This window comes from Streptopelia decaocto (assembly GCF_964273445.1).
Source record: "Streptopelia decaocto genome assembly, chromosome: 9".
In the NCBI taxonomy this organism is placed as follows: Eukaryota; Metazoa; Chordata; class Aves; order Columbiformes; family Columbidae; genus Streptopelia; species Streptopelia decaocto.
This window is the reverse complement of record NC_138664.1, coordinates 18493609-18515670: the sequence shown is the minus strand read 5'-3', so window position 1 is coordinate 18515670 and position 22062 is coordinate 18493609. Positions and strand designations below refer to the sequence as shown.

The 22062-nt window shown below is 39.5% G+C and overlaps 1 protein-coding gene across 4 annotated transcripts in view; it reads right to left on the bottom strand.

Moving 5' to 3' along the window:
• SCAPER (S-phase cyclin A associated protein in the ER) overlaps window positions 1-22062 on the bottom strand; it is a 146936-nt gene that overhangs the window by 6701 nt on the left and 118173 nt on the right. For all 4 annotated transcript variants that reach the window (XM_082060839.1, XM_082060838.1, XM_082060840.1 and 1 more), the window contains 2 exons: window positions 17417-17654; window positions 14131-14280 (listed from right to left, as the gene is read on the bottom strand). In XM_082060839.1, coding sequence (XP_081916965.1) covers window positions 14131-14280; window positions 17417-17654 — 388 coding nt within the window. The remainder of the gene's footprint in view (window positions 1-14130; window positions 14281-17416; window positions 17655-22062) is intronic.

Below are 22062 nucleotides of genomic sequence, written 5' to 3'. Positions count from 1 at the left end.
ATTCTCATCAAACTAACAGTGTCGATACCCAAACAGCTTTCACAGAATTATTATTTCATCATAATTTTCTTTTCAACATTTTCACTACTATGATGTTATCAACATCAAAGATAGGAAGGTATATACAAAAGCTGCCGATTGTTTTAATCTGGTATTTATCACATGTGGAATCAACTTAATGATTTCAGCTCATTGTAGTAATGCAGCTACTAAACCTGATACACTATATTATGTACTCTGAAAAAAAAATCGTGAGTCATCCCTTACTGGAAAAAAACCCAACAAATAAACCTCTAGCAGAGCACGTTCTCCTTGCTGCACTGTCAACTGGTGGAGAGAGTACAACCCAGCACTTGCTTTAGCAACCAACAACGAAGAAAACAAATGAAAGCCTTGCCTATGACTTCTTTATGGTGGAGAAATACTTCTCTTGACTCTTTTTTTTCTGTTTTGAAGCAGCCACTCGGCTGAACGATCCCAGGAAGATCTGCAGGCCTGGCATACTCATCAAATACTCTTAATACGAGATAAAAACTCCTTACTGAAATCCCGTGCAGAAAGCTCGCTTTTCCTCCTGTCACATACTGGAATCCAGACACATTTACCTAGAATCAGCTTTTCTTGTTGTTCTCTCTCTAGCCTGAAAGTCAGATATGCCTGTCAAACAGAACAAGATCCTAATTAAATCACTGTATTTCTGTACAGCCAAGCATTTAAGCACCTGCTTAATTTCAGATACATGCCTAGGTTCCATTAATATTTGCTTGTGGTTTTATTTTGCTGAATTGAGACCTATCAAATTAGTACAAGCTACATTTATTTATTTTTTTAATCCAGAGCAGGAAACTCACATTAATGTTTTCCATATTTCATTAAAAATTTTTGCTTAATCTCAACATTTATAGATATTCATACAATTTTATTGTTTTGCCTGTGCTTAGCTGTAATAAATTCCAAAGAAGATGCACCTGCTTAGCTTATTTTTGGCGCAATACAGTAAACATTGGAATAACCCTCTGAAGACCCAAACTATGCACAGGCAAGAGACACAGCAAATACTTTTCTGAATTGCTACTTCATGATGAATTAATGAAGGATTTTTTTGTGCTACCAGTCAAACTCTAGACCCCACTCCATCTCCCAGGTGGGGTCCCCGCTGCAGAGCGTGGCAACATGATTCGGGGTTAGCACACCACAAACCACTGGTCAAGGGCACCGTTTACTCTCCATGCAAAAGCCTGCTGGAAATGAGAGGCTAGAGCAGCTTCAATCCTTTATTGTGCTGAACTGAAGCAACCTCTACACCTTATAAGTTCTTATGAAGGCTGCACAATATATGCCACTCCAATATCCGATTTTTACTTTTGACCTTTGCTAAAAGTCACCTTTAAGAATACAATTTTACACTGTCTGAATTTCCAGCTTTCCTCCAGCACGGACACTACTGAGTCCGCACTAGCTGGCTGTCCAGCACAGTGACTGATGTGATGACCTGTGCGAACTTTTTACTGAGCAACACCTTTCAAGGTTGCCCATCAGTTACCTTCTGTCACTCCCGCCAGTTTATAGCCTTCTACAGGTCCCGCTAATTTGCTTTATCTCCAATAGCCAGAGGGTCAGGCATTCTGTTCTGCCCTACCAGGCAATCCACGCTCCCGTGTGACTCTTTGCAAAGCGCACTCTGCACTCGCCAGTGCAATAACCACCCCGATCCACTGTATTCCTGAAGTTTATCACTCAGGAAAGCATGAGTCACAATTTCTTAAGTCTCTAGATAGAATCAATTTTTTCCTCAAGTTTACTTGGGCCAATATTCAGTGTACAGTATATTGCTTCCCTAGTTGCTGCAGTTCTAGCTGTGAACGTCTGAAGCAGTGTAAAAGTCGGTCTTTCAAAACAGACTCCAATGACAAAAGCCAGCAATATGCCACACAGCACTTGAGCAATAAAAAAGGACAATCAATCAAAGAATTAAAAGCTCCCTGTGGTATGGAACAGTAATAAAGTTGTGAGGGGAACTCATCATTTTGCTGGGAGATAAGGTTTTCCCTGTCTCTTGCGTAGGGGGTCTGGCCGCAGACCTGAGGTGGCTGCTGGGGGATGTTCCCCGCTGGACTCCCCGTTCCTCCTCGGGTTCCCCAGGAGAGCTCCAGCAGCCGTTCTGCGCCCGGCACCTCGCACCGGAGATCTGCCCAGGGCCAGAGGCCTTTGCTAGGGAACTAATAAACCACACAGACCCAAATCACATGGGTATGATTTTCCTCTGGGTAGCAAAGGGAATGTTGCAGCTCATTTAATTTTTCTGTGAAGCTCCAAGGGCCCAAAAATAACTTTCTGATTATCCTGCAGGAATGAGAATCATAGCAAGGTGACTCCCTTCCTTGCCTGCAAGGGCAATACACAGTGCAACCCTTGCATGAGAACTAGCAAGGGAAAGCTGTTTTAGTGAACACCTCCTAATTCTATTTACACACTCACTCTCTATACATGTATTTGTCTTTCACTTAATCTTTCTCTATATTCCTTTTATCATGAATGAAAACTAGAATTACTTTTAAAATGAATATGTATGATTTTTTTGGTTAAAGCAGAGTAATAAAATCTTCACAATAGGATCCAGATCTTTTGAACAATTCAGCAATGATACAGGTACATGTTAAATCAGAAGTAAAACCGTACCAAGTCAATGGTTAATTTTACAAGAAAAAATAAGAAACCTCTAGCCTTTGAACCTATATCTTCACAATCAGATAACCAAGTTTATAAGCATCTTGTAAATAATAAACAGGACTTTCACTGAGAAAACTAAAATGTCAGCCAGAAAGTCAAAGAATGACTAGTATGCAAAATATTGAAGAGATATTAGCCAAACTGAATTTAACTGATAATTCATGTATTCATATCATTCATATATTCACATCCTAATTAGACATGCAATAGAGATGCATGGTACTAATTTTTCAAGAACTAGCAGTTCAACCAAACTGCTTTTTTAACTGCGGAGTAGTACGTTTGGTGACAATCTGAATTTTAGTTTCCAAGCTATAATAGCACACAATTTAGCTACGTACATATGCAAAGCATTAAAAAGAAAAGAAACTAATTGAATTTAAAACTTTGCCTTCAACCTTCTAGAGATTTAAAGAAGATTATGGTCACAGACTGGTTTTCAGAGGTTCTATGCATGTATGTTAAATATTGTCAGATATTTTACTACAAGTAACAAAAGAAATAGTTCAGTCTCAGACCAAAGACTTTTCTACTCCTTGGGTACTACGGAAGGTTAGTCCAGGATTACTGCAGAGTAGAAGTGCTGATTTTTAGAGCAATATTTAGTCTAGTTCTACTGATGGATTTAGGTTTTCTTGTTTCACTTAGACATCTGCAGCTCTGGAAAGACATAATTCATGTCAGTTATTTCTGTCCATACATATCATAAAAACACTGGAATTATCTTTCAAAGAGGCTAATTAATTTTCTGGGCAGGAAGAACAGGAAACGAGTGGCAAGCTTTTTGTCTGTACAAAGGCAAAACAAAGAACTGAGGAGTATTCAACTGATTCAGAAAGAAAGCCACGTTCTCAATGAACTAAACTCTGCTAGACCAGAGAATCATAACACTATGAATCAATTATTACCATTTACTGAAGATTATCCATACACTTAGAAAGCTACAAAATATTAATAATGTGTCTAAAATGATAATAATATTTATCTTTCTATTCAATTATTTCCTCAAATGTTGCTCCTCAACCTCTCAAATGATTTAAAAAATCCCAACACAGTGTTCCAGGTTAAAAATGACCTGGTTTAAACCTGGCAAGAATCTGTTCTCCTCCAACCAGCTAGACAGTGGTCAGGTTAACAAGTCCAAGCCTAAGGCCACACCAGGGTATGTTTTTAACTGATGGAAGTAGCTTTCCTAGCTGAAAGGCAGCTGATAAACAAGGCAGCACATTTGCCATGGGACCATTAGCTACATACATTTTGGCATGACAAGCAATGCTGCCAATGATAATCCATCGTTCCAGGGTCCTTTAAGCCCAGGGCTGGGGGACCCAGCTGGTGCTGGGCCCTCGGGGACTGTGGGGCACACAGCAGAGCCCCCAGCCTCAGCCCTGCTCAGGAACTGGGCCTGGACTGCCATCGGGTTTGTTTCTTTGTTGGGAGACTTGCTGAAGACTTCTCACAAACACAGCTGGAAGACATGATTTAAGTGTTACCAAATAGAAACACTGCATGTGGGCACTTTTCCTAGCAGATCCTGTAACTTAATTTGAGTTCTCGTTTTCATTCTGTAGTGCTGCCCCCTGATTTCCTTTATCACAAATTTCTCATTTCCATTAGGACAATGATTCTGCAAAAGCTCATTTTTTGTTAAGCAAACACTTCACTGAAGTCACCAGCAACACTTTTCTACACAACGGTGCACGGGGGTGCTTTCCACACAGCTAACAGAAAAACTCACAGCAGCCTGGATGCTCTCCCACATCTCTCCTAGTAGCCACATGGTTACTCCATCTGCCTGCTCACATTGCCTTCCAGAAATCAACTACACAAAAATATTGGAAGAGACAAAAAAATCAATGTCTTTAGATGTTAAATGGATAACATTGTTTGCTTATTATTTGTGTTCCTTTTGCTATATCTTAATGTTATGCTGCTAAAATATGCACAAAAACAAAAGCAGACTGCCAGGGCACAGCCATGACCCATGAGAGCTGCAGGGGTAGGGGATGTCCGTCTCACAAGGCAGAGACAATGTCCAGCAATTCTCAGCTGCCATCTGAGGACCTGGAACTGCACAGGTGCTGCCAGGTTTCCCAGAAACAGAGGAATGTTTGCTTGGCCACAGTGTAGCAGGAAAGTAATGTGACTTACAGGTTCTTTCTGTAGCCTATCAGTTTCTTTCATCCACAGAAGAAAGAGAAAATTGCTTCTTGCTGCTTTAAGACGGCAGAGAAAGGAGAAAGACTGCCAAGGTGAGAACTTGAATCTGTAGCCACAAAAAACCCCAAAGTCAAAATATGAACAAAATCTTGCAAGTTATTTCAGTGCAGCGCTCTCGTGTGACCAACTGTGCTCAACAATGCTGTGTTCTTAGTATTCTACAGTCAGGCTGGTGTTTTTTAGTAATTTTGACCAAGTATTAGAAGTCGTAGATATTTATCAAATGAGAAGTGAGGCAAAATTATGCTAATGTGAAGTGGATACAAGAAAACAGAGCTGAAACATAACTTTGCAAAGTTTAAAACTTTCTGAAGCTAAATCTTCCTCAGTTCTAGGACAGAAAAAACTACTAGTGAAACAGCGTATTCCATAGGTACTTAGAAGCAAATACAGTGATGATCAGTGAGCTGACTTAACTTTCTAGAAAAACATCCTTCTCAATAGAAGCATGAAATGAAGCATTAAAATGTGCTCTTTTTCCTTCTTGACTGTGCTCTTCTGCTATAAAGTATTTCAGGTTCGGATGTAATTTTCTTAGAACAGCTCAGACTGAAAAGCAAATGTTTCTCTAAGGGGCACTCTTTGCCTTTTTCACTATCTCGTATGACCTACAATTCCAAACTTGAACATGGCCATTATAAACATTTGAATCTTAACATTGTACTGTTGGTATGGGAACTATTAGTGTTTCTTTTCTATTTATTTATAATTTATATAAATGTCAATTCTAATTTGTACAAACAACTAATAACTATTGAACAGGAACTGTGCTTCTAATCTCTGTAACTACAGTATTCCATCAAACAGTTAAACCCTTTTGTTTGATGGCAGGTTATTTATAACTCTGTAAAAGAAATAAGTCTTTATATTAGTAGTCCAGAGTTTCTCTTCAAAGTTAGATCTGCATTATTTCTCTGCTTCTATATAAACAGATCTCATACTGCTAGTATTTAATCAGCAGAATATGTCACCACTTAGGCTCTTCTTCTGTTTTAAGGTCAAGCTCTTTTCTTTCCATTTTGCAAACTCCACTATTGCCAAGGCTCTGAGCAAAGAATGTTCTAAATTCCTCCTAATATCTACCAGGAATCGGAGCACCACTTCCATGCAAAAACAATGTTCCAGAATGCTACATTCAAATTAAAAATAAGAATTTTATCTATTTGAGAAATTCTGGCGTTTATTTTCTTAACGTCACATGTAAGCTTTCAGAGAGAAGATAACAGAGTTCAGAAATAACATTAGTCTTCCTATAAACCACATTATGAGCATTGTCCCTTTAGAGCTGGCTCTATGGTTGAAGCACAGAGATTCAGTGGTGCTCTGTGTATACACAGCAAAGAAAAGAAATGATCTGAGCGGTTTTTGTGTAATCATCCTAAGCCATCTGAGCATTTAGGATAGGACAATAGCACATACAAGCACTGATGCCGTAAAGATGGAAAAACGTTTATCAAAAGTGATGCTAGTGGGAAATGTAGATAAAGTTCTTTATAGAAAGCTCTTGAAAAAACATCACCCAAAATGACAACTAACAAGTCACCTTAGTTATAAGACAACAAATGAAGTATATATAGATTCAATTCAGCAATAAATAAGTAAGTAGTAATGATAATAAATAAATAGTACATTCTGTCTTCTGGCTTCCACAATAAATGCAAAGGGTTTGAAGATATCTGATCATCAACTAAAAAGTCTGTGAAACTTTGAGCCACTGGACATGTTACAGAGCTGGCTGAGGAAAAGCTTCAAATAGAGAGCAAGAAAAAGTACTTTTCTGCCACAAAAAATGTGCTACAATTTACCCATTACTACAGGGAGAGGAAGACGAGCAAGATTTTCCATAGTACTCACTTTGCAAGATTTAATGCATTTTGTTTTTTCTTTATGTTGCAGTATCACTTCAAGTAAGTGTTAGTTCAGCTGAACATGATGAAATGGGTTTGGGAGAGTTTTTTGGGCCTCTTGCAGGCTCCCACCCTTAGAGCAGCATCCAAGTGCTTGGAACAACTGTCAGCTGCCCGAGCCCAAAGCTGTGAACACAGAGCAGGCTGGCGTCCCCTCCCCGGGGGGCTGGCGGTGTTGGGGACACTCACTGGGGGGCTGCAGAGACTTGGAAAACTTGGAGTTCATGGGAGAAGTACAGGGAGTTCCCTCACACATGAGGCGAGGCAGACAATAGCTCACAAGGCCCGATTAAATATTTGCAGGCTTTAGACTTTGTTTTAAATTTCTGTGTGAAATTGAATTCTCATGAAAAGGCGAGACCGACAGGCTGGGTGGGCAGGAGGCAGAGCAAGGCGAGCGTTGCGCAAGCGGCCGCCTCCATCCTCGCCAGCGGATCTCCACCGGCCAAACCCAACATGTTCCAGGCCCAGGTCTTAGCTGAGAAGAAACTGCTTATTAAGCCGGATTATGCCAAACTCTGTGGTGTTTTTTCAATGTGGACAGAGGTCCACTGGGGACTAAGCTGAGATCACCAAACTCTTTTTATTCCTGACCCAGGAGTAAGATTAGAACGTCGCCCTGCGGAGGCGGCATTAGCCGATTGCTCTCTCTCTTCAGCTCTAAGCTTCAGTCAAGGACTGTATTTTAAGGTTGTAGAAAGTGCTGGCTTTTATGATGTTGGGAGCTGAGTTTATTCTTTTGTGTTTACCGTTTAAGACAATAAGATAAATCCAAGTGCAGTCATTTCTCATATTAATTCCTATACACTCTCTGCACTCCCTCTTCCCCTCCTACAGAAACCAGACAGCCATCATGAACTGAAACTAAATACACTTGATTTCATGTTAAGTCTTTGCTCATATTAAATTACCTTCCCCACACCCGCTAAAGAAAAAAAGGAAAAAAATAAAAAAAAAAAAAAATTATGGGATGCATTTTGGAATGTCAGAAATACAATGAAGATGTGACGCGTGAAATATGCAGTCCCACATGCTTTTGCTGTATTTTATTTGCTTTGTCCTAGATCATTCTTTAAAAAGAAAAAGGCCATCAGTAAACTCAAATAACAACAAAGGTGTCTGACAAATTACCTAAGCGGCATCTCCCCTTTTCACTGACTGCCTAGATAAGAATGTCATCTTTTCTGAAGACATTGGCTCACTTAAGTGAATTGATGTGGTCTGAGTATGTAAGGCTGATAGAGAAAAAGCATACGTTACAGATCTGGTTTAATTTACTCCCATTTCAACTTGGTGAGTCTAATCCTTAGGGGATTTTTTGTTCACAAGCTGAAGTGCTCCTGAATGGTAGTCAAGACTACAACTTCCCATGAATCACTCACTTGCCGAAATCAGCTATTCCACAAAATCTAGCAGGCATATTTTTCATTCAGAGCTATAAAGCTTTAAAAGGTTGTGGGTGGTTTTTTTTTTTTCCTGTTTTTTTGAAGGGTATAAAGAATTAAACCCACAACCTCAGCAGGAAATCCATACTCCCAAAAAATCCCTCCTCTGAAAAGAAACTAACAAAATCAGAATTAAGTAATTTCAGATACTATTTACTCACAAACACAGACATTAACTATACGGTAACTACCAATTCCTGCGCCTTTACTCTTGTGTTGTATTTTCAAAAACTGCACCTACGAGGTCAAAATTGTTCCACTCACTCCATAGTCCCAAAAGCAACATAAATAATGAAAGCTTAACGATGGCCTCTAGTAAACAACCCTTATGGAAACTCTATATGATATTTTTATAACTGTTCCTCCAAGTTCTCCTGTCAACTTCTGATTTTCACGATTTTTCCATTTTAAAAGTATTTTTCTCTCTTCACGGTAACACTAGAGGAAATCAGCCACATACTGAAACTCAATACGCACTAACACTGGCAAAAGCACAGAATAATTTCCCTAGAGAAGGAAAGTTTTAATCTACAGTCACTTTGTACGTGTCCCTTACAACTCAGCAGTACTTGTAACCATAGGTAGGATATATGTCATACACATACATACATATGTGATATACACTTACTGCGTGCTAAAGCATACTGCTATTTTATGACAGAAGTAAGACTTGCCACATGAAAAAAGCTTAAAAGTAAGAAAATAGAACGATAAGTCAATCATTTAAGAAAACAAGAGAAAAGACCACCTCCGGATGAAGCCTCTCTCAGGGCTCTGGGCTGGGAATGAGTCAAAAATGTCACGATCCTTTCAGAACTGTGCCTACCATATAGTATTTTAATTTCTTTGAACATAAGATTTATACCTGTGATACAGCTGTGTGACATTATATGTTTGTAAAACAGGAGAAATTCCTCTCCCAAAATATTCTGATCTTACTGTTCCTTATTCCTGTAACTGGCACTAGCTGGTATGCCTGAATTATGTTTTGTGATAATTTTTTCTCATCTATATAGCAAGGATACACTTATAATAAGTGAATGACACTATTAAATCTAATTCTTCTATTTTCAACATATTGATTATTAGATATTACCACTTCATATTTGTAAGCTTACAGTAAGACTAATGTAGTGTTCTTCTGGACATGAGTGTCTAGGGATAAAAGGTTTGGAGTGACAGAGAAATAAGCCGGTCAGACTCAGGAACTGGAACACAAGCGTTCGGGGATGAATTCCTTCTTCGGGATACAGAGTTTCTGTATCCAATTTTTTCCAATTGCATCGATTATTCTATGAGAAGTTTTTACTTCTATCTACAAAGCTTAATTCTATAATCACATTTTTAAAAGCTGCATACTCTTTTCCCTAGCTCTTTCACAGAGATTTTGTTCTGCAATCTAGCAATATGTTTTAGTTCAATAATTTAGAAGGACATAGTTCCGTATCCTACAAATCCCAAAAGTTAGTGAGATTCTTCCAAAGCACTCTAAATACAGTGTGTGTTAAAGACTGAAAGAACAAAAGCTGGTTTTATTTAAATAAATGTATAACAATACAAATGAACAACGCGAGTTCTTTTAGAGCCTGTCAGGCAAGATCCTGAGTCTGAGGACCTGATTTGTGATGACTTTTCATATGAAAAATATTCACTAACTGCAATGAATATAGAAAGACTTTTATTCCCCATACAGCAATGTGAAAGAAGCCAAATCATCCGTCATTCATGTTAATTTAATTACGGGACCACATTCAATTATCCAATATAAAATGCAAATGAAGCGAGCTGACATAATATGCTAATTATATTCATTATAATAATTAAATCAAACAATGAAGGGGAATAAAAATGTAATGAAATAGAAGAATATTTTTAATTAACAAGAACATTTTAATTAGAAACTGTAATCTCATAGTCCGATATAGTATGGTGGGTTTATTGAAAGATTGGACATTATTTTTATTGCAGTTTCGTTTTACATGTCTATCCTTAGTATCATGGGACCTGTTTTTGTATGTTAGTAGATTAAACGGTGGCCAAAAAAAGATAATCCGTTTCCTTGACCATACTTCATGCAAAGCAGATGCCTAATAAAGCCGAGCTCCGCTGCGGCGCGATTACAGAATCCCGTCTCGAGCAACGCTGGCTGTCTGACTCTGTAGTAAACAAAGGTTCACGTGCCGATACAAAACAGACAGCGCAGTTTAGGCTTGACTAATGACGTTAAAGCATTTAAAATATTAAAGAAACACTCTTTGCTTTTTGAAATTTTCAGTTTCATAAGTGATTTATTTCTTCAGTGACAGCAGCTGCCCTGAAAAAGCTTTATGAATGTTAAAACAAAATACAGAAAAAGGAAAGGAATATTACTAATATATTATATGCGGGCAAAGTCAGCAAAATCACAGTCTTTTTAAAATAAACAGAGCAAGCGCTATCAAAACACTGAGGAATGCGTTCCTCAGGAATCCATTGTCCTCATCGCTCCTCGACAGAATGGCCTGGGCCTGGACCAAAAGGCAGACGCTAACTGGGAGCCCCTCCGCTGATTTGGGGATCCCGGGAGCTGCGCTGAAGCAGGAATCTCAAAGCTATAGGAGACAAAGGAACTCTCCTTTTTCATTTGCCACTCAACTACATGTAAAGAGTTTTACAGATGCTGTAATAAAACCAGGCAAACCTATATCATATTAAATGATAGGCATATGATGCTCTTGGAAGATTTCTCCTATGAACGCGAAATATTTAGGATATTGCCCTTTTATTATTTTGACTGCCTACTGGAAATAATTCACTTACTTAAATCACAGTACTACTACAGAAGGTCAATGTTGAGGTTGATGGGCTGTAAAATTTCCTTTTTAGAAAGCTATCTATTCTCCAGACTGGAAACTGCAAATTTTTTTAATAATTAGAGCCTTTTTTTCTTGATTCCAGTATGCTGTTTTGGATATTTATCTGCTGATGTGTGCAGACAGAGGAATTACAAAAGGCACACCAAAAACTCCAAACAAATATCTGCTTTTTTTTTTTTTCCAAGAGTTGAAAGGAATGAAAACATAGAAAGTTTTGTAATAAGAAACACAAATTTAGAGAGGAAAAGAGTTATTTAAACTACAGACATTTCAAAACAAATGCCCATTTGACTGCAAGAATAATGTGAATTTGCTTTGAAATACAACAGCTATTGACTCCTTTAAAGTTTGTTGAACTACTAAATAAAAAGAGCAATCAGGCTCTATGGAAATTTTGTTTTCATAGCTCAAGTCTAATGTATCTATTTTTATGATGCTGTTCTTTCCAGGAGTCCAAGCCTACTGTTTGAAAGCTTTCATTGCGAGAGCAATTTTTTATTTTTAGTAGGACTCAGCAGATGAATCACAACGAAAGAAAAAATTGGAAGCTCATAATACAATAAAAAATTAAACCATAACTGAGTGAACTGAAAGCACTTCCCTTTTCATGAAGGCATCGTATTCTTATTGGAAGTCACAACACTAACAGCACCTGAAAATAAGGACTGTAAGCAACTTGTACTGCTTTGCCTAGTAGTAAAACGAAAAATACTTCCTTTTACTAAAAAAACCTTCCCTGCATTTTGCAAGTACCCCAGTAAGGAACGCCACAAGTTCTTAAGAATGTTTTTTTAAACAAAAGAAACCAAACCAAAATGTCACTTCCTCAGTTAAAAACTTATTAATTAGGAATATCAGAAATCACATCAGAAGTTAAGCACATCATGCCATCTCTTGAGATAGTACCACCAAAGCAAAACACCGTAAAAGACCAGCTTTAGTGTGTGAGAAGTACTAACATACCGTGTTTTTTTAAACCAAAGACCTAACCTTGTCTCTCAGAGCTGCAGAAGCTCCCTTTGCATCCTGAAAATTAACTCAGGCCAGGGGCAGATTAATGATGGCACATGACCCTGACCCCAAGTGCACGAGCTGAAGACTGCAAGTCCCTGCCAGAACCCTGGCTGGGGAGGACGCCCGCAGACGGACCCCAGGCACGTCCTTGGTGTCCTGCCCACCCATAGACGGACCCCGGGCACGTCCTTCGTGTCCTGCCCACCCACAGATGGACCCCAGGCACGTCCTTGGTGTCCTGCCCACCCATAGACGGACCCCGGGCACGTTCTTGGTGTCCTGCCCACCCATAGACGGACCCCGGGCATGTCCTTGGTGTCCTGCCCGCCCACAGATGGACCCCGGGCATGTCCTTGGTGTCCTGCCCACCCATAGACGGACCCCGGGCATGTCCTTGGTGTCCTGCCCGCCCACAGATGGACCCCGGGCATGTCCTTGGTGTCCTGCCCACCCGCCGGCAGCACCCCAGCAGCTGTGCCGGGGTCGGGGGCTGCTGGCCGGGGTCGGACCTTCACCCCAGGGCGTAAGCACCAACAGGCGCTACACAGACCGCGCTGACATCGCTGGTGGGAAATCCCTCTTCTGTGCTATTCCTGGCACGCTTATAGCTGTAAGTCCTCCACGCAATGAATCACATCTGTTTATACTTGTGTGCCAGAAAAGGAAATTTTTGGACGGCAGAGAAAAGACAACATCGTTTGCTGGCACTTCTGGATGCCAGCACGACCGGTGTGTCGCAGTGGGAATAAGAAAATGGCAGCAATGTCACAAGGATTTTCAAAACAACCACATTAAAAAGTGTTGCCCGCAGTCAGATCCAGATCCTGAGTGGGATTTGGTTGCACAAGGTAGGAAGGCTGAAGGGTCCTCCCTCTGGCTGCGGCCAAAGCCACAGAAACAACAATATATAACTCCGCTATATAATGATATAATACTTCGGACAGCATTGTCAGCTTTAAGATATTGTGATGTTCCGATTTTAAGAATGTTATCGGACAGCCTTTCTCTAAACCTTTGCTGACAAGTTGTAACACTTCTTTCTTCTGCTCGTCAGCTTAACTGAGGGCACTAAGCTCCTCATCCTGAACTCCCACCCCAGAAGTTGAACAAAACCAGGAACCAGGTGTTACAAGTATGGAGAGAGAACAAGATGAGTAACTTCACAAAACACACCATTCAACTGAATCACACCACAGATGTAGGTACCGTAACACCGCTTCTATGAATCCAGGGTCAGGTTCACACACTGAAAAATAAAGAGCTGGTGCCAATTTCTACCCTGCCCAATACACCCTGAGATGCTGCATACAAGCTGAGCAAAGTCGGAGATTTTTAAGACCAAAATACTTGAAATATTTTTGAAGTTCTGTGTCTGTGTTATTTTATAAGCGAGTATGAAAAGTCACAAAGGCCACTGACAAAAGTGGACAACGAGCAAGGAAGCTAAAGGGGAATTTCCACTGTTTGTTTGACAGAGTATTTGGTTTACTACTAAAAAGATTCAAGGACAAGAATGGCTTAAACTTAAGAGATGGCCCTGGCTACCAGGGATATGGCTACATTGGAATCCGAGCACATCTCCACGGCAGACTAGCTTACTTGGCTTTACGAGGGCTTACCTGGGTACCACAGCCATCTGACCAACCTGACACAAAATTAACTTGGAATTAAAAATGTCAGTTGCTAAGAATATCTTGGCAGCCAGTAAGGCTGGTTAAAATTAATGCAATGTCAGCATCTCTGACTGCATAAGAATATGGAGTTTGCTTATGGCCACATAAAATGAAATGTTTTTGAGTGAAGATGCAACTTCAGCTTCTCTTTTGCAAACGCATATATTTTGTGCTCACAGGAATCCCAAATGCTTCAAAAACAATGTTGAGGGGATTAGTTTCCTTGAGGGATCCATGACTAAATATGCCCTTGATAACTTCTGATCCCCTTTTCCATTTGCCTTACCTGATTATCTGTGTTGTTTACAGTAAAATAGCCCACACAGATAATGACTTCATGTAGTAATCCTTCACAGGTATGCTGGGAACAGTAAGACAGCAGAGAGCTGATAATATGCCGGAATGCAAGGGACAGTCCTTCAGCACCCACAATAGACTGAAAAAAAAGGCCAAGAAACAGAAATTACAGTCCAGCAGTATATTGTAGTGTATTGTATTGTATTGAAAATGTGTGAATTACACATACATCGACTGCATCCTTTTTTTTTTTTTGCGAAGTATAGACTATATTCTTTGTTGCAATGACTTTGGAGGAGGACAGAATCAGCTCTTTTCTTTCCGTAACTTACAGTTTACAACTGGACTATAACATTAAAAGCCACAAAAATAAGAATACATCTGAATTTCAGAAGGACACAGGAAAAAATGGATTCTGCTTAGTTGACATTCAGTGTAGCATTAGGTTGACCGTTTCATTTGACATACATTGCATGTTCCAGGAAAACTTAATGCTAATAATATTTCTTAGTAATATGCAAAAGAAACCAAACCATCTTCATTTCTGCAGAAGAGCAAAATGCATTTCTCATTAATAACTCAAGCTCCGAATGGAACACAAAGATTAATAACAAATAATGGCTTTTCAAACATTAAAAAAAAGTTAGAAACATCCAAAAGTAGAGAAGACTCAGCTGCAAAGCTTCTTGGGATGCTTTTTAAAAGTAGGCAAATTGCTGTAATGTGGAGATTCAGAATTAGATTTTATCTGTGCAGCCTACAGCCTCTATTTAATAAACATGTCAAACAGACAGAGCGACACAAGGTCAAAGGGGAAAACTAAAGCACAAGGAATGAGCATGACAGTCTACTCAGTCTACTAACTCTAAGAAAACAGCAATGCAGACCTGTGAGAAAATCTCTTTCATTTGAGTTTTCTTGATTTTATACCTTGTAGCCTGTGTTAAGTACAAATCCATACGTCTCAGTCTGTAACGTAGTTTAGTTTTAGCATACTCCAAATCTGCCCAGCAAAAGCAGAATCCTTGACAATTAAAAGCGACTCAGCTGTGGATACTTGCCATGCTGAACCTCAAGCGTTAGTATATTTTCAAACTTTAATGCACAATACAGCCACCATTTCCTGCTTTACATCATGTAAATGCCGTGTCCTTAGGTCCGCCCTTATTTAATTAGTGCTGTCCACGCATGCTGTGACCTGGCACTCTGGGTTTAACCTTCCCTGATAACAACAGGTCAAAGGGCACCTGAGTTTGTGTATAAAAGTTAAACTAATTTTTCAAGGAAACTATGCTTCCCTTTTCACCAGAATTAATATCAGCTCAGGATCCTGCGTTGTTTCTCACTACCATCTTTCAATTGTTTAGACTGTCAAATTAAATGAAATATATACCCATGAGCCATCTGTGCTAATACAAACTCCAGAATACCAGACCTCTTCTGTTAATCAAAAAAACCTATCCTATAGTCCTACTATTACATGATAGAACTACTCCTTAGAGATAGTAATCAGACAGTACATAAACTACGCTTTTTCCCTCTGCTGTCTGCTAGCAGAATGGACAGCAAAGTGCCTCAGGTGCACGCTGATTTTTTAACATTACAGAAACAAATCCCATTAATACATGGAAAGGGATAGCTGCTGAGACTACACGAGCGTGTCTGTCCATCACAAACGATATTACGCCCACAATTCAGTACAGCAGCGAAGCGGATACTTCCTGAGTGGAGCCTTGCATGGATGAACTGAAGAAGGAATTCACACTGGTTAGTTTCTACCACTCTTTATGCAACAATTACTATCTTGCAGCGTTTTATGTAGAACAAACTAATGCAGATCACAGGATCTGGGAATTAATACTGATGGCTTGCTATAAAAACTCTCATATAATGGTAGTTGGTAGAGGGATAAATGCAGACAGCGTGTGTGGAAACTTATGCTTTAAAAACTAATAGTTGTTTCTTGAGGTACCAGTAGAACGGCCCTTCAGCCGGTGCTATTTGTCACAGTCCTCCTACGAGATGTAACTGCCCCAATTCAAGTCTTACTCCCTGTTGTACACCTGTAATATCCACTGCAACAAATAAACAGACAATCTGGAACCGAGAGCTAAGCTGTAGGAGAGAACTATTTGAATACACCTTGATTTACAGACAGAAAAGGGAGCTAATGGGTGCGTGTAAGAGTGTTTTACATGAAACTCCAATAAATATCGGAGTTTCTGTGCTTCATAAAAAAAACCCCACAGCACCATGACTGGACTGGATCCTGCAACTGCATCTATAGAGATGCATGTTGCCATGTGCAAATTGCTTGTTGTTATTATCAGAGATACTAAATGTAGTAAAAATCAAAGTCAAGAAATATGAACTGAAGGAGACTTATACCGTATACTAAATTTCTTGCTCATGCAAAGCTCTGAGTTTAATGCATTTCAGCTGGAGTGTGTGGTACGACTTATATACAAATTACATATTAAATGAAACAGAAACTTATGAATTGTGTAAGACTGATGCTGCTAAACGTGTTTTGCAACGCAATGCTTTTTGACAGGTGTGTTATATTAACAACACAACAGCTTTGCCTATTTATCTGAGAAACACACTAGTATTTGTATTTTCTTTGTATGTCAAAATTAGTCATTTATACTAGATATCTGTTCACAAAAGAACATAAGAAAAGACTTATCTTCTGAAGCCTCAAAATGTGATTTTTTTGAGATTTTTTTCAAGAAAAAAATTATGAAAAGTTAAACTTCCAATTTTTAGACAATATAATTTACTTGGATTAAAAAAATGGATATGAATTGATTTTCAGTTTCAGTTGCACAATCTTAATGTAAGTGGCCACTGAAAACACTGAAAAATGTGAATTGTGGTAATAATATAAGCAAGTCCTTTCACATCAGAAAAACACTTATTTCATGCTTTTGACCAAGACTTTTTTACATTTTGGGGGCTTATTAAATATTAAAAGTACTATGCTAAAAGTGAGGGGTTTTAAATAGAAGAAGTAATGGATGGGATTCAGCATTTAGCACAGTCCGAATTCCCACTTTTTGCTTAAATTCATTTGCCATAGCTGTTAGGAAATAGGCTGCATAGCTATACAGTGGAAATAACAATAATTAGCAATCTTAAGCATGAAAACACCCTCAACATTTAATTGTGAAAGTTCCTTCAACAACTAAGATCTTAAAAAGAAATCTCAGTCTGAAAGTATAGGCAGCAATTAACATTTTCACGCTAAGCAAAAGTTTTAAAACATCTTTTACCTGAAAGGCAGGCAGGTCGAGAACAGCAAAACTGTTGAAGAAACGTAAACTCTGAATGGCAACCTGGATTGTGTTTGTGGCGTAGCTGTCTTTGGGACTGGCTGTGTTTGGATCTGAAATTGTCCCGTGGAAAAGAACACAGTACAGCATATGCAAGACTCCAACCAGATCCGTAGACTGAAGAACTGCTGTTAGTCCTGTGGGGTCCTGACGTGTATTATCAAATATGTTCCAAGATCTGTCAAAAAAACATTAAACCGTCTGAGGAGGAGAGCAGCACTCGGTGAGAACACTTGCCCAGGATGCAGTACTTCTGATAAGCCAAATGTCAGAAAAACAATAAACTGCTAAAAATGAAAAAACCTGATGTCTAATGTGTCAAGAAACCACAACATTTCCAGAAAATACTTTCAATAATCAGGGCACCGTCTCGTCTCTCTTTAATTGCAGCTGTATCTTTAAATATCTCTCTGCACATGCTGGTGTCTTTGCTCCCAAACCGGGTGCGTGATACCAGCGCGAGACCATGCAGAAATTCAACAGTTTTAAAGCTGGAAGCCTGGGGATGCCTCAGGGGCTCCACGCGAGCTCTGTCCCGGTCAGCAGCCTACACCCACCTTTCCTTCTTGCCGCAGCAGCCAGCAGAGGTGGGAGAACTCCCCGGAGCCTCTCAGTGCCTCGCTGATGGGCTGCAGGCACGGGAACAAACTGCCTACCTAAGTAGCAAAATAAGTTACTAGGACCAGATGATCTTAATCAAATAGTTCTGCAGGAATTTCAGAATGAAGTGGTCGAGCAGTTAACAAAACACACTGCTTATTTCAGTCAGATGTTATTATGGGAGACCAAACAGCAGCAAAGCACAAATAAGTATGAAATGTTCGAGACAAACCAGCAAAACTTGTGCAAACGGCAACTACGTTTCTTTGGTATCTTTTGGGTATGCATGCAGAATAATGGAGACGGTTTTTGGCTATCTAGGCTATCAGGATAGAGAGGCAAACAAGTCAGGATGCCCTTTCCCTTCTCACATTCAAACTCTCATAATTCCTCCGCAATTTGTACTGTTTCTGTTTTTTCACATTATTAATCACCCAGAAGATGATGTGGGACAGTCGCTACTGAGGAAGACAGAGATTGACACTACTCCGGAAGTTAAACAATGTGTAGAAGGCAGGCAAATAAAAAATAAAGCACAGAAAATAATTCAACAAGTTTTATATACTCTGAATTCTAATTCGAATCCATCATGTAAATCACTTGAACTTAATTATGGAAATACGATTAGTCTACATTGGCAATCAAAGGAAATGCTAAAATATTAACATACAGTGAACAGTAACACTGAAAATATGGTACATCAAAATCTGGTCTTTACTTCACCTATGTTTCCATGTTAAAAAAAAAAAAGGAATAAAGAAAAAAGAAATGTGTCAATATCAAAAGAGACCACAAAGACTGAGTCTGTATATTATTTTTTTTAAATTGAAGGAAAATATGACAGGCGATATGAGAAAATGTTATAAAAGGACAAATTAGATGAGGGTCTCTTTCCTTTTCATAACAACTAAAAGCAGAGGAAATGGGAAAAGAGTGGAAACAAGAACCACTTTCTAAAATAAGCTGTAACTTCGAAGACCTCAGCTGAACACAGAAACAACTGGACACTCGGAGGGCTCAGAATATTCCTGTTGACCACAATCAGTAAGGAGCTTTTCCTTGACTAGCACAGCTCCGGATGACCTTTTCAGTGTCTGCATCAGAAGCCCTTGCAGCACTCCGGTACACACAGTGCGCTGCCCAAGGAAGTTTCCAGCACAGATCCAAGGCAGGTCAACCAATGCTCCTTTTTCTGACATAGACACTTGTCTTCAATGGAGCAACTAAACCACAAATTCAGTGACTACCAGGTTTTGGCAACTATCATCTTATTCTGTCATTCTCACTTTTTCTAGTGAAGCAAAAAAAACAGGTAAGAAAGCACTAACTCACATGTCATCTCTCAATGAGAATTTCTATTTGTAACAGCACACCATTGCTTTCTTGGACCAAAGAGAAAGAGAGAGAAACAGGCAAAGCAGGAAAACCAACGTGGATTCTCCACATCCCAAAGAACACCCTGGTACTTGGCAAACTTCAAATATAGCTTCAATATTTAAAGAGAAGAAAAAGCAACAGTCATGTGAAACACCATCTTTGCAGTTACAGCAAACTTCAAGGCCAGTATCTATGCATCTTCTTGTTAATACAATTCTCTGTAAGGCAGCATGAGAGGGCACTGAAAACATGAGCAACATCTGGCTGCTTTATTCAGCGAGGCTGCTGAGCGACTTCGCCTGTTTTCCAGTGCCTGTATTGCTACACCAGTGACCCCATTACCACCCGTCACCCCCACAACAGCTCTGCCAGTCAGTGGTCAGCCACTCACAGCGAGTCAGCTGGAGGTGAACATGTCTGAGCTTATTGTACAGGTTCAAAAACGGGGTGTTTGTTTCATACTCCGATAGCCAACTGAACTCCTTACACTCCTCAGAGAAACTGTGCCCTAAAACCAGCTGCAGCAGCACTTCAGAAGGCCATCGGTGTGGGATTCCCTCAAAATATTTGTAATAGCATTTGAAAGACAAGCTGAAGTAAATTTAAAAGATGATTAAAATTATTATTTGATGCCACTTACCTACTGCAAAAGATGACCTACAAACGTTCAGCTGCTGCTTTGTAACACTCATAACGACCCTAGCATTTACTCCACAAAGAATTTTTAAAGTACAAAAAAATACTAGAGCTCTGTTTTGGGTGGAGCTATGCTGCACAACAATTTATGGCATTACTTTCCTTTTCCTCTGCCTGGAATCCGTGCCCAAAATCTTAATTTTGAAGCTCTGTGGTCTTTTAAGTGAGTGTGTTTGAATGGAGTCAGCAGAGCCGCTTCCTGAGCCCTCACCTGGCCGTGCCAGCGCAGATTCCTGCCGCGCAGCTCCGGGGCGCTGGCGCTGGCCCTGCCGCAAGCGTGACCAGCCCGGGCGGCCGCACGGAGCGGGCAAGCTAACGGCTCCGGAACACCACGTCTGCTCTTGGCTTTGCGTGGCTGTGGATTCCTTAGTATTCCTCACTTTAAACCAGCTTGTGATGCCCAATTATTTATTTTGCAGCACGCAGTAGCCAAAATGTGCTAACCGTCACTTAGCTACACTCAAGTAACTCAAATGTTTATTTCCATAGTATCACATGAGAGCTCAGCTCCTCTGCCAACTAGTATTTCTTGGTTTCAATCTTAGCTTTTTCAACAGTGCAAAACAGAAAAAACCACCCCCAGTCAAATGATAACCCCAAATTAATTACTGTACATGATACCTCACAGAATTTTTTGGTGTCTATATGCCATGAGAAGACTGACTAACTTTACCAAAGGTTAAAGCTAGCTTGCTTTCAACTCTCACTCCATCATTATTTTTAAAGAATTCCATATGAAAAAGCTTACAGTGCTGGATGAAATCCTTTTACCATTTTGTGCTGCTCTGAGCAGTGAATGAATCAAAATATACATAAAAAAGGCAATTGTAAAATAATTCAAAATGTAAGCGTTACTTTTTTTCACAGAAAAGACCAGGAATTTCAAAGTTATACCACAGGACAAAGTTGTTATTAAAAACACAATAAATAAAACAATCTGTCTGCTAGGTTTGGTGGATTGAAGGAGGTTAGAAACATTTATTTTTGATGTTGTCTATATTACAGTTAATGTTTATGTGATCAGGCCAGTGGCTCCTGTTGGTTTTAACTGTCAGTTATAATAACTTTAAGCCTAAATGTTTACAATAAAAAGGTAAAAGATGTTATTCATACTAGCTGTGGGCTTTAAAGCAGAACAAAAAATGTATATGAAATGTCGGAAAAGAAAGCATGAACGTTTGCGTATGCTGCTTTGAGTGATTGTGGTCAAGACTGTGCAACAGTGGATTTCATACATTTAGCGGATTTTTAGTCCACCCCAGAGGTAAGGCCAGTGAAAATTCAGTGCTAATTGTCAGGACACAGGCTGAAGTAAAAACCCATAAAAACCCTGAAATCATAAGATGACAATGTCATAAAAGAAACTTAGGTTTTAAGGAACTAAAGTTAAGAGAAGAGATTCCTACGGATGCGCCTCCGTCTAATTCTCCAATTTGAGAGCTCACTCTCTGTGCCTGCAACAGCTGCCAAAGTGAAACAGTCAGTACGGACAAACCCCCTTCAATCCATCACTGAACGGAAGCAAGACTTACAGGATTTTTTACACTGGCTTATATAGCTGGGCAAACAGATAGGCCTTCAAACTGTAGCAGGTCTCTATATTTAACACAGAAAAACAGGCAAATATTTATATTACGGTCAAACAACCTGCAGGATCTTAAAAAGAAAAGTTGAATGAAATGCAGGGAATTTTCATTACTGGCTGCCATTATGATTTTCAGCTTCTGCCATCAAGGAGTCTCAGGAATTGGTACGGGCTTTATGACTTACAAAAATGGTTTAAGAACTTAAAAAACGTGGATATATCCATCATAGGAAAGATACTAAACAGTGGTACTTCATTGCTTAAAATACACCACTATTTATTAAAAACAGGAATTCAATACAACTTGATGAGAAGCAGCATACTCTGC